Source organism: Dermacentor variabilis, chromosome 3 (assembly GCF_050947875.1).
Source record: "Dermacentor variabilis isolate Ectoservices chromosome 3, ASM5094787v1, whole genome shotgun sequence".
Classification (NCBI taxonomy): domain Eukaryota; kingdom Metazoa; phylum Arthropoda; class Arachnida; order Ixodida; family Ixodidae; genus Dermacentor; species Dermacentor variabilis.
Window position 1 is genome coordinate 237306905 of NC_134570.1, and position 18212 is coordinate 237325116.

General features: G+C 46.5%; 1 protein-coding gene across 7 annotated transcripts in view; it reads left to right on the plus strand.

Annotated features, from left to right (window-relative positions):
• The first annotated feature begins 1245 nt into the window (after positions 1–1245).
• Positions 1246–18212, plus strand: part of LOC142576737 (uncharacterized) — a 142255-nt gene continuing 125288 nt past the window's right edge. Inside the window, exon 1 of one of the 7 annotated variants that reach the window (XM_075687018.1) lies at positions 1246–1438. In XM_075687018.1, the coding sequence (XP_075543133.1) occupies positions 1364–1438 (75 nt within the window). In that variant the 5' untranslated portion in view covers positions 1246–1363. The remainder of the gene's footprint in view (positions 1439–18212) is intronic. The other 6 variants (XM_075687016.1, XM_075687014.1, XM_075687015.1 and 3 more) reach the window with 6 other exon arrangements.

The following is an 18212-nucleotide window of genomic DNA, read 5'->3' on the forward strand; positions in this document are numbered from 1 at the left end:
AGACAAACGACGTGGAGTAATGACGAATGGTGTCACCTTGCTTCACGACAATGCCCGTGCCCACGCCGCTTATGTGGTTAATACAAAACAGGCAAAGACCAAGTAGGAAACGCTGCGACATTCGCCATACAGTCCAGATCTGTCGCCTCGCGACTTCCTAATTTTGGTGCAATTGAAAAAAAAAACAGCTCAAGGGAACCAGATTCGTGTCGGACGGTAACATAAAGTTACAGATATTTTGAAGCCGCATCCCAGGGAATTTTATTAGACAGGAATCACGCGACTCATTAGCCAGTGGGACAAATGTCTAAACGCTCATGGAGACTACTTTTAAATAAAGTACCCCGTTTGCCATATATGTGCATCGGCTCACTTTCATTTGACTCGCCCTCGCATATTTTGCAGAATTCCTGCTTTTTATACATGCTCTCTGTCGAGACTATAATTTCGGTGCATTGGCTCACAGTACACGACCGATGATAGCTGCTTCTGAGCAATACATTGGAACAAATGACAGTCATTGAGATTTTTCCTTGGCCGTGGTATATGGACAAAAATGTAAACAAAGTTTTTGGCTGACAGAGTTTCATGAAACTATTTGTCCTCAAACTGTTAATTTCACGAGCTTTACATTTTTCATATCAGCCGCATGCAGTGCTTTGCTTGTTTCGAGCTGATATACTTCTAAAGTTTGTGTGGTACTTTCTTTACCTATTAAATAGACAAAAACATTGATGAATTGATATCAGTTATTTTGGACACAATTTTTGGGACATACGAGTGTATTCTTTGATGAAAAAATACGTATTTTCCTTGTCTTGACAGGGCGCAGCGTTCAAGAATTTGTTTGCGGCATCTTTCGCAATAGCAATGCCGTTAATATTCACGTATTTGATTCCTCGACAAATTCCATACGGAGGAGGCCGAGTTGCAACGTGAGCCCCCCCGAACGAAATTTCTGGCTACGCCACTGTCCCAGCGCTAAGAATTTGTTCCGGTGCGCCATTTTCCATCTTGACTCTATTTTGCGGCGTAAGTAGTAGCCGCCTTCCGTTTGGACCGCAATGCGCAATTAAAACATTAACCGACGGCCGAGGCCTGCCCGCTCGGACGACACCGCCCTCTTCATTACGCGCGGTTAGAGTATCGCACCAAAATAGAAACCGCGTGCGCGAACCCTGCGCCCCGAACTCACACTGGCCACCAGCGGGCGGAGTGCCAGGAAACGGGGAAACGGCCACCGAACGAGCAGGTATACCGCGGGCTAAAAGTGTTTCCAAGCCCGCGGGGGGAGATTCCCGCCCTGCGCGGGGGCGCAGTGTGCCGCCCGGCCGAGGCCCGTGCGCTGAGCGCAGCGACGACCATGGCGATCCTGAGTCGCTGCTGCTTCGTGTGCAGTGTACGCGACGGGACGCTCGTCATAGGAATCACCTGCATCGTGAGTCTCGCCTCTTTTGAACTAAGGCCTAACTGTGTTCGCCGTGTGTGCGCTCAGTTCGAGGTCTGGCAGAAGCAGCGGCCTTACGGGCGGCTGCGTTCAACGAGCGCTTTAAACGCGCACCGCTCTGGACAATGGTGTGCGCAGCCGCCGACGTCAAGCGCGCCTGCGTCATTATTGGAGCGAGATCGCTGCTTCTGACAGCGGGTGTCACGTGAAAGTGCACGCGATGTTATTTCGAAAGCTCTGGCAACGCGCAGACCTCTCGTTTTCTTCCGCGTGAAAACCTGTTGTCAGTGGTGCTTGTCACGCAGTGTTCAAACCTGAAATCCACGCCCGTTCATTCCAAATGATGCTAAGGGCTTTTGTGTATAGAACAAAGTCAGCGTATATTGCCTGTCCACTTCGGCTCTGTCATGTTTCAGCAGTACTGGCTCAATACTGACGCAGATGACTTTAGTGTCTAGATTACTTAATCGTAAGGTGTTTGTATGAGGGAATTTTAAAGATGGAATGACTGATGCGGGGAGCTAAGGAATTGTTCATTGTGTGAATCACATGACAGTACACATGTTTTCAAATAAGTTTTCTTTAATAATCGGGGCGATGCCTGTGAGATGACTGATAAAGCGCATAGTAATGACACATTAACAGGCACGCTATCACCCAATACCACCCAATACTGTGCTAATAGAACTAACCATTCAACAAAATTACGCGAAATATGTTACATTTTTGTAGCCAAGATCACGCAACTATTGTTAGTGTGGCTATTGTATTGCTATTGTTAGTGTTCCCTTGAAGTCGCAAAACAAGCTTCACGTGTGCTTGTTTCAATTGACTGTTTCACTGTGCCTTTGTTTTCAGCCTCCTGTGTTTTTCACTTCTGTTGGGTTGCAAGTTTGGCGTTATGAGATGCGCAATCTGCCCGCCACGAATTCCCGTTTATGAAGAAACATGTGCTGCTTGAGTGGCGGTTGTATTTCTACAAAACATTCTTGTGCAGTTGAAAACTGATTTGTTTTCATTAGCATCTATCCCAGAACGACAGAAAGCTGAGCTAGTTGGTAAGGATTCATTATGCAAAAAAGAAGTGAGGCATGCTGACACGACACAAGAGTAAAGAAGTGGACAACACAAACGCCGACTATCAACTGAAGGAAGCACAGAGGCGAAAAGAGAAGACACAAAACTCATCTGCACATGCTCAGGAATGGTAACATCACGTGTCAGTCGGGTACACGTGCCGGTCTACGTGAGAGATAACTGTTAAGGCACTTAATCTCCTCCTTATGAAAAGTAATCGAAGGCTGACTCACGCACGCACCTTCACCGTTATAGATATGCCATGCCTCTAGCATAAGACGCGTACCTTCATTCTTATGCCTGTACAATATCGTGCATTCATCTAACTCTGTCGTGTAGTTACAATCTCGGCAAAGTAGCGAAAGATTAGAAGGCGATCCACCGGTTAACGCCCTTTTTTGTTCCATTAGCCTCTGATTGATACACCGTCCCGTTTGCCCTACGTAAAACTGGCCACAGCTAAGGGGAATTTTATAAACCACACCCATACGACAGTCAGTAAAACTGTTGTTCTTTTTTGCTTCACTGGACAAATATCTGTTCGTTTTTTGCCTTTTACCTGCTCCTTTTTTCTCTGTACGGCAGCGCATATCTTACCTAGCTTATTGGGAGCAGTGAAAGCAACTTTAACATCATATCAACTTTGCAACTCATGCAACATGCATCACTCATGCATCATCATGCAACTTTTTTAAGCCTGTGCGACAGTGAATGAATACACGGAATAGCCACTACTCCTTTTTTTGCTATTACTGCTTTCTGTAATAACGTCCGTCCCTCTCTAAACTGACTTCTTTAGGCGCTCAGCCACAGTGGCCACTGCTACACTAGGATAACCTGCTTCTAATAGGCGCCGGACCTGCGCAAAAAAACTGGCGCTCATTTTGTGCATGCAGGATCTGGTGAGGGAAGACTTAAGGCACGACATGGCAATTTCGTTTTTTACGACTTTGGAATGCTTGGATTGAAAGTTTAGCAACGGCTTCGAAGATCTTGGGGAGTACTGCCAACAAACATGATTTTGTTCGAAGATCAAGGAAATGTCAAGAAACTGAATTACGCGTCGCTGAGGAAATTCCTTGGTAAACTTTAATCCTCCCCCATAACGTTTCAATTGCTCACTTACTGAGGTAGCAGCGGAATCGAATTCTTCCCTATTGCAGAAAATCAGGTAATCGTCAACGTAACGAAATATCTTGATAACGCTATCACCTAAGGCTTTCTCTAAGCAGTTGTCAAGCTTACTCAGGTAAATATTGCCAAGAATAGGGGCAACCCTTGAACCAATACAAATGCCTGATTTCTGCTGAAAAACGCCATCTCTCCACCCAATCAGCGTCGACTTCAAGTACATTGAAACAATTTCTAGAAAAGCTCCCGTGGAAACACCCCATATGTCAATAAAAGCCGACTCTTGCACTTGTTCTTTAATGCACTCATTTACGGAATTTAGCAACCCGTCATGCAGCAAAGAATAATACAGGTCTTCGATATCCATACTAAAAGCTGTACAATCACCAGGATTTTTCTCTCTCAAATACTGAACTAGTGCCTGAGAATTACGTAAGCAAAAGGGGTCTGAAAAAACTGCTGAAGCTAAGCAGTTCTGTAGGTAACTAGCGATACAGACCTGCCACGTCCATTTCTCTGACACTATAGCACGAAAAGGAATTTATTGTTTATGGGTCTTGGCCGAGAAAAACAGTTCTAAGGTGAGGGATTTAGCTTTCTTGACATTACAGACAACCCTATCAAAATTATGTCTTGACAAGAGGTCAACCGCACGTTGCTTAACTACCGAAGGCTTGAGTTTTAATTGCTGTAAATTCTTTTCTATGGCTGAAATCACTTTTTCTGAAACATGTCATCTGGCACAATTACGAAATAACCTTCCTCGTCAGATATTACTGGTCTAAGTTTATGCTCCACAAGATAATGAACTAATGGTCGGACAGGGTCAGACGTCTTAAAATGAAAATTTGATTGTTTAATGCTAGCAATGAAGCAATTAGAAGCAGGTTATCCTAGTGTAGCAGTGGCCACTGTGGCTGAGCGCCAAAAGAAGTCGGTTTCGAGAGGGAAGGAAGTGATTACAGAAAGCAGTAATAGCAAAAAAAAGAGTAGTGGCTATTCCGTATATTCATTCAGTGTCGCACAGGCTTAAAAAAGTTGCAAGTAGATATGATGTTAAAGTTGTTTTCACTGCTCCCAATAAGCTAGGTAAGATATGCGCTGCCGTACAGAGAAAAAAGGAGTAGGTAAAAGGCAAAAAACGAACAGATATTCGACCAGTGAAGCACAATAAGAACAACACTTTTACTGACTGTCGTATGGGTGTGGTGTATAAAATTCCCCTTAGCTGTGGCCAGTTCTACGTAGGGCAAACGGGACGGTGTATCAATCAGAGGCTAATGGAACAAAAAAGGTCGTTAACCGGTGGATCGCCTTCTAATCTTTCGCTACTTTGCCGAGATTGTAACTACACGCCAGAGTTAGATGAATGCACGATATTGTACAGACATAAGAATGAAGGTACGCGTCTTATGCTAGAGGCATGGCATATCTATAACGGTGAAGGTGCGTGCGTGAGTCAGCCTTCGATTACTTTTCATAAGGAGGAGATTAAGTGCCTTAACAGTTATCTCTCACGTAGACCGGCACGTGTACCCGACTGACACGTGATGTTACCATTCCTGAGCATGTGCAGATGAGTTTTGTGTCTTCTTTCTTTTTTCGCCTCTGTGCTCCCTTCAGTTGATAGTCGGCGTTCGTGTTGTCCACTTCTCTACTCTTGTGTCCTGTCTGCACGTCTCACTTCTTTTTTGCATAATCTATCCCAGAGTCAGGCATTCTATGCAAGATAAAGTGGGGTAGACCCACTTATGCAATGTGTATGGTATAAATGTAGCACATGTCACCACCATCATCATCAGCCTCCGTTATCTCCGCTGCAGGACGAAGGCCTCTCCGTGCGATCTCTAATTACCCTTGTCCTGACCAACCGATTCCAACTAGCACCCGCGAATTTCCTAATTTCATCGCCCCACCTAGTCTTCTGCCGTCCTCGACTGCGCCTCCCTTCTCTTGGCAAGCATCCTGTAACCTTTATGGTCCACCGTTTATCTATTGTACGCATTACATGACCTCTCCAGCTTCATTTTTTTTCTCTTAATGTCAATTAGAATATCGGCTATAGGTGTTGGCTCTCTGATTGACACTGCTCTCTTTCTGTCTCTTGACGATACCCCTAACGTTCTTCGTTTCATCACTCTTTGGGTTGTTCATAACTTGTTTTGAAGCTTCTTTGTCAGTGTGTAAGTATCTCCCCCTTATGCTTGCACCGGTAGAATGCACTGATTGCACACCTTTCCTTTCAATGGTAATGGTAAGCTTCCAGTCAGGATCTGATAATGTCAGCCGTATGAGCTCCAAACCATTTTTATTCTGTATATTCCCTTCTCATGATGAGGGTCCCCTGTGAGTAATTGGTCTAGGTAAACATACTGCTTCACAAACTCTAGAGGCTAACTGGCGATCCTGAGCTCTTGTTCCCTTGCCAGGCTATTCATCATTATCTTTGTCTTCTACACATTAATCTTCTTCAAACCCACTCTTACATTTCTCTGTTAAGGTCATCAATCAGTTGTAACCAGTCTCCAGTGTTGCTGAACTGGGAAATGTCATAGGCAAATCGAAGGTTGTTTAGATATTCGCCGTTGATCCTCACTCCCAAGCCTTCCCAGTTTAATATGTTGGCTATTTCCAAGCAAGCAGTGAATAGCATAGGAGAGATTGTGTCTCCTTGTCTGAACCCTTTCTTTATAGGTATCTTCTTACTGTGCTTGAGGAGAACTAAGGTGGCTGTGGAATGTTTGTACATATTTTTCAAGATAATGTCACAAGCTGTCATGAACCTTATTCTTTAGCATGAAAATAGCTGGGGGCAGTTGAGTCGGCAGCACACATTTTCCAGCGACCTCATCTCCATCGGCCGCGCTGGCTAGTTTCCCGGCGGGGGCGACACGAAACGGCGCCGAGGCGATGGTGACGTGAATCGCGGCCAAGGGGATGGTGATCGGGTGGCTCGGAAGGCTGGTGGTGGGGTCAGAGTACGGTCGGAGGCAGGGGATCGGTAGCGGTTCCGGGTTCTTTCTTCTCCAAAGTAGGTCTCCTGGGTGGTGCATCGGTCCTCTCGAAAGTGGCTTCCTGAAGTGAAGTCTCCTGGCCACCGAGTGCGCAGTGTACGACCGCTAGACCGCATAGTCGGCGCTGACGATCCGTAGTTTGATGTTCGGCGTCGGCTACAGTACCTAGCTATACGTCCAGGCATGCCGCAGCAGTAACACACTGGCGAAGGACGAGCTTCAGAATGCGGATTGAAGACATCGGTTGAGGGCAACGAGGCTCTTCCCCTTGAAAGTCGTAGGTAGCGGCGAGTCTTCGTGGAGGAAAGTTGCGTGGGTGGGGATCAAAACGTTGAGGGGGCGAATCATTGCGTGGTGGTTCGATCGTAATGTAACGCGGTTCGTCTCTGGAGCCGTTAAGATCCGCGACGTTCGCCGAGTGGTTCCAAGTAGCCGAAGGGGGTTCCCAAAGAGTGTCTCGGAAAACGGAGGAGCTGCAACGTGGTGCCGCATAACGTGCCTGTTCGTCATGTCGCTGGAGCTCCTCGCGGACTATCTGGTGGATGGCGGACGAAACGTCTGAGAATGGAGGACTCGTGTCAACACTTGCTACCGTCGTTACATTGGCCAGCCGTCCAAACTTTGGTGTAATTCGGCCAGTCTTCAGCGCCTCGAACGTACGGCAGTGCCGTATCAGTTCTGATACAGTGTGCGAGTTCTCTTTACCAATGAGGAAGTTGTACACGTCTTCCGCTATTCTTTTTACCACGTGCCTCACTTTATCTTCCTCTGTCATTTGAGGGTTGACGGTTCGGCACAGCTTCAAAATTTCTTCGATATAGGTAGTGCAAGTCTCGCCGGGCACCTGAGATCTCTGGGCTAATGTGAGTTCCGCACGTTTCCTCTTTGCGTCCGAGTCACCGAAACACTTTTTGATCTCCTCAACGAGGCGTGTCCATGTAGTTAGCATGTCCGCGTGGTTGTCATACCATACCAACGCCGTGCCGGCCAAGAAGAAAACAACGTTCCTAAGCTGACTGGCAGCGTTCCAGTTATTGTATTGGCTTACCCTTAGCCACTCATCCACATCTTCCTCTGCCTTCGCCGAGAACGTGCGTGGCTCTCGGTAGTGCTGGATAGGGACTGAGCTCGCCGAGGCACATCTGGTGAGGGTGTTTTGCTCTGTGGCCATGATTGAGCGCGACGGCGAAAGTCCGGCGAAGCGACGGCTTCGGCGTAGCTCTTGTGGTGGTGGCTCCTGTAGGCCGTGGGAGTTACCCCGCACAGCTCCACCAAATGTTACACACGAGGTGTTTAATGCAGAACCAGATGAATCTGGTTGATAGGCGCGGTTGTTGAAGGGCGGTCTCGCGGGAGCTTGGCTAACGTCGTTCTCTTCTTTCTTTCATCTATGTCGATCCTATGTCGAGCAGAAGAAGCGCGACGCCTCGCTAGGCTACACACCCTAGCATCGCAGGGCCGGTACAAGATACGCTATGACGGGCGTCACCGCCACGTTTACTTCGATCCTGGTGACCTGTGTGGCTCTGGACGCCGTTGCGGAAGCGTGGCTTGTGCCAGAAGTTTCTCGCCCACTACGTCGGCCCTTACGTTATTCTGGAGCGCCTCAGCGAAGTAAACTACCGCATTACGCGTCTCACGAGCAGCGGACGACGCTCAGCCAAGGCTGAAGGGACACACGTCGCGCGTCTGAGGCGTTCCAACCAACCAGATGACTGACTCGCCCGGCGGGCTTTGTCTGTCAGCGGGGAGGAGGAGGAAAAACTTTATTTGCTCTAATTGGTTAGAAATTAGCGGTGGCAGATGCGGTCGGCCGTCTTCACGGTCTTCTTCCCCATCTGCGCAGGGTCGACGCCCCTATTCCAGGGCACCACTGAGGGTGGCTACTCGGCGAGCGTGCCTTACTAGTCCATGCTGGACTTTCGGGTCGCTGCTGGAGAGCACCCTCTCCCACTGCTCCGCACTCGGGTCTTTTATTTGAAGGAATTGTTGATTCTGAACGCATTCCCATGTAATGTGATATAACGTGGGCTTGGCGCCGCACCAGGGGCAAATGTCTCTATACTGGGTGGGAAACATCTTGCTTAGTGTGTTTAGGTTTGGATATGTTCCTGTCTGCAGTCTCCTCCAAGAGGTTGCTTCATGCTGATTTAGGCTGTTGTGGGGTGGAGGGTATTTGATTCGGACCCCCTTATAGTAATTCAAAATGTCTGAGTAGCTTGGGTTGACTGGTATGGGTTCCTCAGGGTCGGTGCTTGTGGCCGCTCGGTTTGTGTGCTCTCGAGCTGCCTTGTCCGCCCTTAGGTTCCCTTCTATTCCAGCGTGTCCCGGTACCCAGAAAATTGTATGCCTGACTTTGTTATTAGCCCTGCAGGAGCGGAGGATGTGAAGCGCTCTGCGTCCTATTCTGCCGTTCATGTAATTCCGACACGTAGTTTGCGAGTCGGTGAGTATTGTTAAAGACCTTTCGGATCGGTAGCCCTCCACTGCCGCTAGAGCTACGGCTATTTCCTCAGCTTCCGTTACCGAGCAGTCCTTCATTGACGCGCTGCTGATCTCTTTGTAGTCCTGGCTTATTACTATCGCAGCTGTCTTTACTATGTTTGTGCCTCTTTGCTTGGCGTATACTGCAGCATCTGTGTATACTGTTGTGTTTTTTGTGGCCAGGTACTTTTCGACGTATTTCGCCCTTGCGTCCCTTCGCGCCGTGTGGAGGTTTGGGTCCATGTTTTTGGGTAGGGGGCTAACAGTGTATGTTTTCCGAGAAACTAATGGCACTTGGTTTAAGCAACACCTTCGAAGAATTAAAAGAAGCCCAAAGTATCGCACAGCTCATGAGACTCCAGCAGACCAAAACGGGAAGGGAACTGCTAATAAGGCTAGGCTTCGCGGAATCAATCAAAGAAACCCAAAGAACGGAGGGGATTCCTGATGAATATCAGCGGGGAAATGTCACAAGCTGTCATAAACCACGCCTGCCGCGCAGACAACCAGATGAAAGAAAGAAGCGAACGACGTTAACCAAGCTGCCGCGAGACCGCTCTTCAACAACAGCGCCTATCAACCAGATTCATCTGGTTCTGCATTAAACACCTCGTGTTTAACAATATTTACGTCAGCGTCTTGTACTCCTCGATTACTTAATGCCTTTATGACTGCTGGTATCTCTACTGAATCAAGTGCCCTCTCGAAATGTATGAATGCCATATAGAGAGGCTGAATGAGATCAATGTGATCCATTGTAGAGCATCCCCTCCTGAAGCCAGCCTTTTCCCTTGGTTCACTGAAGTACATTCTTGCAGAGACTCGTTCTATAACTAGCGATGAAGTTATAAGGGCGAAATGCGCAGGAGCGAAACATGAACGAAAACATGAACATGAAACATGATACGAAGACATGAACGAAATGCGGCAGGAGGAGATGGAATAACAGGAGATTTAATGAAAGGTGGAGGAGAGATAAAGCTAGGAAAACTGGGGGCTCTTAAGACGAACTGTCTATCGACTTCAACGGTCTCTAAGAACTGGAAGAATGCCAACATTATACTTATCCACAAAGAGTGGATGAACACGAATGCGTTAGTATCTTGTACATTAAGGTGGTAGTCTATACATCATTCCGGTTATATTGGTCTATTTTGTACAATGCAGAACTTGCATTGATCATATAGTAAGTAATCACTTGCCATCACTGACTGCCGTGAAAAAAGAATCCGGAGTGACCTAAGCATTTCTTATGTGTTGTGAATGCGAAAGCAATAATCTCCACTTGAACGCCGCTATTAAGTTATGAACTCCTCGCGGGCAAGCGAGTGCGTTGAGACGCTTGGCCAAAGCCTCATAGATAGTAAAATGCGGGTGCACATCGATCGGTATCGTCATGCTGCCTTGCCCTACTGTCATACAATCTAATATGGAAGCTCCTGAGTACGCCGCCATGACCCGGGGCATGGAAATGAAAATTTCGGTCCAAGTTTGATGTAATCAAGCAGAGTGCACAGTGCTGCTACCTCGGAGTTGATAGTTTAACCCAGTGGGAAATATACTAGGCTCCTTAGCGTGGAGTCGTTGGTACGAAACTCACCGTTTTCCCTCTCGAGTACATTTCTTTATTGCATACAGTGATTTCTTTATACCGATTAGCGAGGCTAAGTTAGAACGCAAAGAACGCGTTGATAACACAGGCTTCCTAAAGCGAGGGTGACGTGGCTTCGCGGCGATGCCCTCTCCTCACGCAACACCTGGCGTTCGAAAGCAGGCGTTCCCCCGCTCTGTTCCGTCGAGGCGCGCACCTGACGTGACCTCGCAGCCAGTGGGATTTGCAATTTAGCTGCTACAGATGCCGGCTTTTTCGCTGAATGGGCCATTTTATGCCTTCCATGAATAATAACTGAAATACAAGACCAAAATTCAGGATTAAATCGGCATTGCTTGGATGCCACTTGAAACTATTAATACTTTCCATATTTTTGGTTGCAGTTACCAGTACGTGCGCCTCTTTTACTCGATGGTAAAGCCTATGTTACAGAGAAGCTGCAATAGGGAGTTCCGCTGATTTCGTGTGGTCGCGTGCGGCAGTGTGGTCGATATCAAATATGAATGCTAGGAAAAATTTGTAGGAGCCCGTAATCTGCTTTGAAGCGTAGTCGAGATAGCGAGCCTGACAGCACACCCATTGTACTTTCGAGGGCTGCGACAGCTCGCTTATACAGCTTTGCTGCTTTCCATGCACCGGTTGCTCAGGTTGGTATGCATCTGCGAAGAGTTCTTGTATAAGCAAGAAAAGTGTATTCAAAGACTGATCCGATAACTGTGACGTGAGACGTGGACTTTCAAAACAGTCTGACCCACACTGTTTAGTGAAACAATCGGAACGCAGGGGTTTTCTTCATGTGAGGCTCGGGCAGCCATGTCTGCGTAATCATTTCCAAAGATCCCGCAATGACAAGGTAACAATTTCTAATCAATTTAGTTGATTATGCAAACAAAATTGAGGTGAGGCGTGCAGACAAGACACAAGAGTAGAGAAGTGGACAACACGAACGCCGACTATCAACTGAAGGGAGCACTGAGGCGTAAAAAGAGAAAGAAGACACAAAACTCATCTGCGCAAGCTCAGGAATGGTATCACCACGTGTCCGTCGGGTACATGTGCCGGTCTACGTGAGAGATAACAGTTAAGACACATAATCTCTTCCTTATGTAAAGTAATCGAATGCTGACTCACGCACGCACTTCCACCATTATAGATATGCCATGCCTCTACCATAACACGCCTATCTTCAATCCTATGCCGGTAGAATATCGCGCATTCATCTAACTCACTTGGTCAAGCGAGTTTTGGTACAGTGGTGACCGTCTGTGAGTGATTTGTCCCCCGCTTCCGTGAAATTCCATTACTGTGCCTGACCTCCACGTGGGGGTCATTGCCCCCTGCTCTATTTTAGCAGGTGGGGTGGCTGCGCGACAGGAGCACCACCATTGCCACTCGGCAAACCTGTTTTACGGTAGAATAAAGGCAGTCTACTCTTCGTTCTCAACCTGTCAAAAGATGTACTAACTACTTGCCTCCGCTAAACCGAGCTCCCGACAAGTGGTGACAAAGGACATTTACATTTTCTTCGAGCACTGCAATCGACGAAACTGCTCCCACTCCTGCTGGCGGAGAAGACGCCACGATCGCGTTTTCTGTCATCGCCAGCAGAGCTTCAGATTCTCAGCTTTTGGCAGAAGAATCCTCGAGTTTGATTTATACAAGTAGAGACGCGTTTTCAACTCCGCTGGATCACTTCACATATAGCTAGGTACCTCCTCGTTCTCGCCGCGCTGCCCTTCGCTAGTGGCCACTAGCGGCCTTGTGGGTGGTGATTACCGAGCTTTGTATGCCGTCACTACTCCGGATCAATATCCCCTTCCCCACATGCATGACTTCGGCACTCGTCTCCAGGAATAAAAATATACAGCAATGTCTATTTAACAAGCACGTACCACCTAATTCCTGTCGAGCCTAGCGACATTCCGAAGATAGCAATGACTGCTCCATTTGGTCTATTTCAGTTTGTGCGCATGCCTTACAGTTTCAAGAATGCGGCGCAAACTTTTCAAAGGTTCATGAACGAGGTTACGCACAGACTCCCGTTCATTTTCGTCGACCTTAACGACATTCTCGTTGCAAGTCGTGCAGACGAAGAGCTCAAAGAGCACCTTCGCCTTCTATTTGAGCGACTGGATGAACACGGCCTGGTCCTAAAGCCTGAGAAATGGATTTTAGGAGTTGAAGCCTTGGATTTTCTCGGCCATCCCATTTCACCGCCAGGCATCAAGTCCCTGGAATCACGGGTGCGGGCAATTCAGGACTTCCCCTCTCCAACCTCCTTCCGAAAGTTGCGCGAGTTTCTGGCGTTCATATTTTCACAGGCGCTTCATACCATGCTGTGCGCAAGTTGATTAGCCGATTATCAACCTCCTCTTTCCTGTCCTGACTAAAAGAAAACCTACTTTCCTATGGTGCTCGATGCAGGAACACTCCTTCCAGGAAGCTAAAACGCGATTGGCTACTGCAGTGTTGCTGATTCAAACGGTTCTCCAGTCCCAAATCACCTTATGGTAGACGCGTTGACCACGCCAGTGGTTTCAGTACTACAGCAGCACAAAGGCACAGAATGGATGCCACTGGGTTTCTTATCAAGGCACCTCCAACCCACAGAAGCTTGCTACAGCAGCTTCGCGAGGGATATATTGGCCACCTATTGCGCTGTCCAGCATTTCCGTTTTTTTCTTGAAGGCTATAGCTTTTAGATTCTGACCGACCACAAGCCGTTAACCCTCGTTTTCAAGACCAGCAATTCCTCGTACTCAGAAAGTGAACTTCGGCAACATTCTTTTATCTGCGAATTTTCTAGGGACATCGGCCATATATCTGGGACCGAAAATCTGGCAGCCGACGCACTGTCGAGTATCGGCGCGTAGCATGCTGGCTCTATCGATTTCCAAGCTCTAGCCCCCGACTAGCAAAACGACCCCGAGCTGTGCCGATCGCGGGAAAAAGGTTCGTCGCTAGAGCGTGCGCGAGAGGGGAGGGGGGGGGGGAGGTATCCCTTACGCACACAACGAAATTCGTCACGTGTGACACATCGCAGGCAGCACCTCATCCGTTTGTGTCCTATCAGTTGCGGCAGTAAATATTTGATTTATTGCATGAGCTAACTATCTCGGAATCAGAGCGACACAGAGGCTTATCACAGACCTCTTCGTCTGGGCAGATGAACAAAGATTTTCGAAGCTGGGCAAGCTGGGCAAGCTGGGAAGAGTGCCAATATATCTAATGGGCGATTTTAATTTTCCAAACATCGTATGGTCCCACATCAGTCCGTTTTCTGAGCCCACATCTACTGAATGTAATGAGTTCATTACACTTTGCTCTGACCGGTTTTTCACAAATGGTCACCTCACCAACGCGAATAACTCGGCACTCAACCTCACTACTTGATCTGGTGCTCACATCTTCACCCGACAACGTCTCGTCGATAACTCACTTACCTGGTCTCAGTGATCACGACATTTTGCATTTCACGCTTACATTGCCCCAGCAGTATCAATGCAAACAACTAAAGACAATTAGAAACTTCAAAAGAGCCAATTTTCTGCCATAAACTCAAGCCTATGTTCATTTCTTGACGACTTCTTACCGCAGTTTTTTGAACGATCAGTTGAAATAAATTGGTGTATGTTCAAGAATAAAATATTAGAATTAGTCCGTCAGCATGTTCCACTCCAGCGCGTTTATTCTCATAATCAAGTCCCTTGGTATAACAGGTTTCTTAATATGCTCTCAAATAGGAAAAGACGCCTTTTTCGCACCGCTAAACGGACGAAAAAGCCTGCACATTGGCTTGCATATAAAAACGCTGCCTCTAACTACTCAATTACAGCTAAAAATACTAAGCACACATTTTTTAGCAAAACCCTGCCATTATTACTAAAAACCAATCCAAAGAGCTTTTGGAGCATAGTAAAATGCAAACGTGGAAATAAGATTGCATTAACACAGTCTGGTAGTCAAGTTTCCAGCTATCTTTGCGCAGACGTCTTGAACAGCGCGTTTATGCAATAATTTTCCTCTCCCGCACCTAACAACGAATGTCCCGTCCTACAGGGCTGTAATTTTCCTCCTATGGACCCTATTATATTTGATGCAACAGGAATTAAAAAAATAATCGAAAATTTGAAAATTACTTCCTCCTGCGGTGTCGATGAAATCACCACCAAATTTTTAATTAGCACAGTTGAATATTCGTCTATCATATTGCAATATCTATTCTCGCAATCATATAACTCTGGCATGCTTCCGCTAGATTGGAAAACAGGAAAAATCATCCCCATACAGAAATCAGGTGACACTCATCATCCCTTTAATTATAGACGAATTTCTCTTACCTCAGTACCTTGTAAAATTATGGAACATGTAATCTACACGCATCTCATTAACTTCCTTGACGACAATAATTTCTTTACTCCTCACCAGCATGGGTTTAGAAAAAATTTCTCTTGCGAAACACAGCTTCTCACATTTACAAACGATTTACACTCTAACCTTGACGCAGGCTTCATGACGGACTGTATTTTTTTGGACTTCGCTAAGGCATTTGACAAGGTGTGTCATGCTCTACTCTTACACAAACTAGGCATTTTAAACATGGACCCTACACTACTTAAGTGGATCTGTAGCTTTCTTACATCGCGCGTTCAGTTTGTTTCTGCTAATGAATGTACTTCCTCTCTAGCCCCTGTCGGCTCAGGCGTCCCTCCAGGATCTGTCCTGGGCCCACTTTTGTTCCTTATATACTATAATGACTTACCTATTAATATTTCATCAAAGATATGTTTATTTGCAGACGATTGTGTGATATACCGCAAAATTTTCAATAACTGCGATGTAACAGCTCTACAAACCGACTTAAATAAAATAACTGATTGGTGCAGCACGGGCAAAATGCAACTTAACATTAAGAAGTGCAAAACTATGAGGGTTTCTCGTACTAACTCTGGTTCTCCAAGTTATTCTCTCACTAATATATCACTTGAATGTGTCACCTCGAATCGTTATTTAGGAGTGAGCATAACTAACAATTTGTCTTGGAAAACGCATATTGATATCATAGTGTCCAAAGCTAACCGCACTTTAGGGTACCTGCGCCGAAATTTTTCTTGTGCACCACCGTCATTAAAACAATTACTATATACTACTTACGTTCGCTGGCAACTTGAGTATGCTTCATCAATATGGGATCCCTGGAATTCAACACTATTACATACGCTGGAAGCTATACAAAACCGTTCAGCCCATTTCATTTTATATAACTTCAATCGGACAGCAAGCGTAACACACATGAAATGTTTATTAAACCTGCCTCTCTTATCCGACCGCCGAAAACACTCGCGCATTTCTCTTTTTCACAAAATCTATTATCAGAACACCTTTTTACACACTCTTTGGATCAAGCCAGCACCCTTCATTTCTTCTCGCCGTGATCATAATCAGAAAGTTAGCATATCTCATTTCAATACTATCATGGGCGCAAATTCATTCTTACCAAAGACTAGCAAAGACTGGAACAGCTTATCCCCTTCATTAACAGGTATAATTAATCCACTTCTGTTTAGAAACGCACTTGAAAACGAACTTTTGTAATATACTTACCATTTGTCTTGCCTATGTGTATGTACCTTTCTTTATTGCAGCGTTTTCATCAGTTTTCATCAGCATCATGATCAAAAAGTTAACAATGCATTTTGTAAATCTACTGTGCATATTATGTTTTTTTTTAAATCTCTTTACCATTGTGTACATCACATTTGTATTTGTATCTATTGTGCCTCTGTTTATTATCATCGGATGTCAACTCAAAATTTGGAATTATTACTGCTATTTATTTTTTTTACCGATGTTTACTTTGTATTTTCTTAGCCCCTCCCCTCATAATATACTATGTACCTTGAGGGTAAAATAAATGAAGTGAAATGAAATGAAAAGAAGCTGCCAAGCCTGTCAAGCTGTGAAAGTGACCAAGCAGACGCGTTCAGCGGTGCAACCGTTTCGTCCACCAGAGAGCCGTTTCGATCACGAGCATTTAGACTTAATGGGGCCTCTTCGGCACTGCCAAGGTTTCAGGTACCCTCTGACGTGTGTCGACCGGGGCTGAAGGTGGCCTGAGGCGACGCGTTAGCGGTGGAAGAATTTTTTGCTATGTGGGCTATGTTGCCCTTTGCGAATACCTACTCTCCGAGGCCGATAATTCCAGAGCTCGCTGTTTTTCTGTCCCACCACGGCTTACCCCCCACAGAGGAACGGTATGGTCAAGCGTCTCCACCGACAACTGAAGGCGTCGTTGACCGCCACGCTCGACAGAAAGCACTGGGTGCAAAGGCTACCACTAGTAGTGCTGGCGCTGCGAACAACAATCAAGATGACCGTGAAGTCAGGGCTGCCGAGATCATATATATATATCAGCAATACGCATTCCAGTCCAGGCTAGATTTTCGGCACCAAGCCAGGCACTCCCCCAGTGGCGGCGCCGCACTTAGAGAGGCTACATCCTCGCTCGACCAGCTTCGACCTAAACCCCCACGTATCGCTCGCGGGCAGCCTGTGCTTAGTTTTCCGAGATTGTCAACAACCACGCACCTCTTTCTTCGGCGCGACTATATGAAACCACAGTTGACTCCTTCCTATGAAGGCACCTTTCGTGTGGTTTGGCGTTCAGAGAAAGCCTTGAAGATTGACGTCTTTGGCAAAGAAGAAAGAGTGTCGTGCGACCGCGTGAAACGCACCTATCTTGAACCTTAACGCTTCATTATTTCTGCCATTCACACACAAGCTTCCAGAATTGTAGGGCGGGAGCCCTCGTATCGACGGCCTGTCGCTGTGATTTTTCCAGCGCTTCTGTGAAATTAAATTACTTGGCCTTACCTCTACGTGAGAGCCATTGCCCCCTGCTCTTTCTTGAGACGAGAGGTGGCTGCCCGACAGCAGCGCCGCCGCTGCCACTCGGCAAGCCTGTGTATCAATCAGAGGCTAATAGGACAAAAAAGGTCGTTAACCGGTGGATCGCCTTCTAATTCTCCAAGGTTGTAACTGCACGTCAGAGTTAGATGGATGCGGGATATTGTAAAGGCACAAGAATGAAGATACGTGTCTTATGGTAGGGGCTTGGCATATATATAATGGTGGAAGTGCGTGCATGAGTCAGCCTTCGATTACTTTACATAAGGAAGAGATTAAGTGCATTAACAACTACCTCTCACGTAGACCGGCAGATCTACCCGACTGACACGTGGTAATACCAATCCAGAGCTTGCGAAGATGAGTTTTGTATCTTCTTTCTTCTCTCCTCCTCATGCCACCTTTAGTTGATAGTCGGCGTTCGTGTTGTCCACTTCTCTCGTGTTCTGTCTGCACGCCTCAGCTTTTTGCATAATTCCCCCTGTTTTCTGTGGAATAAAGCCAGTCGACTCTTTGTTCTCAACCTGTCAAAACGTGTATT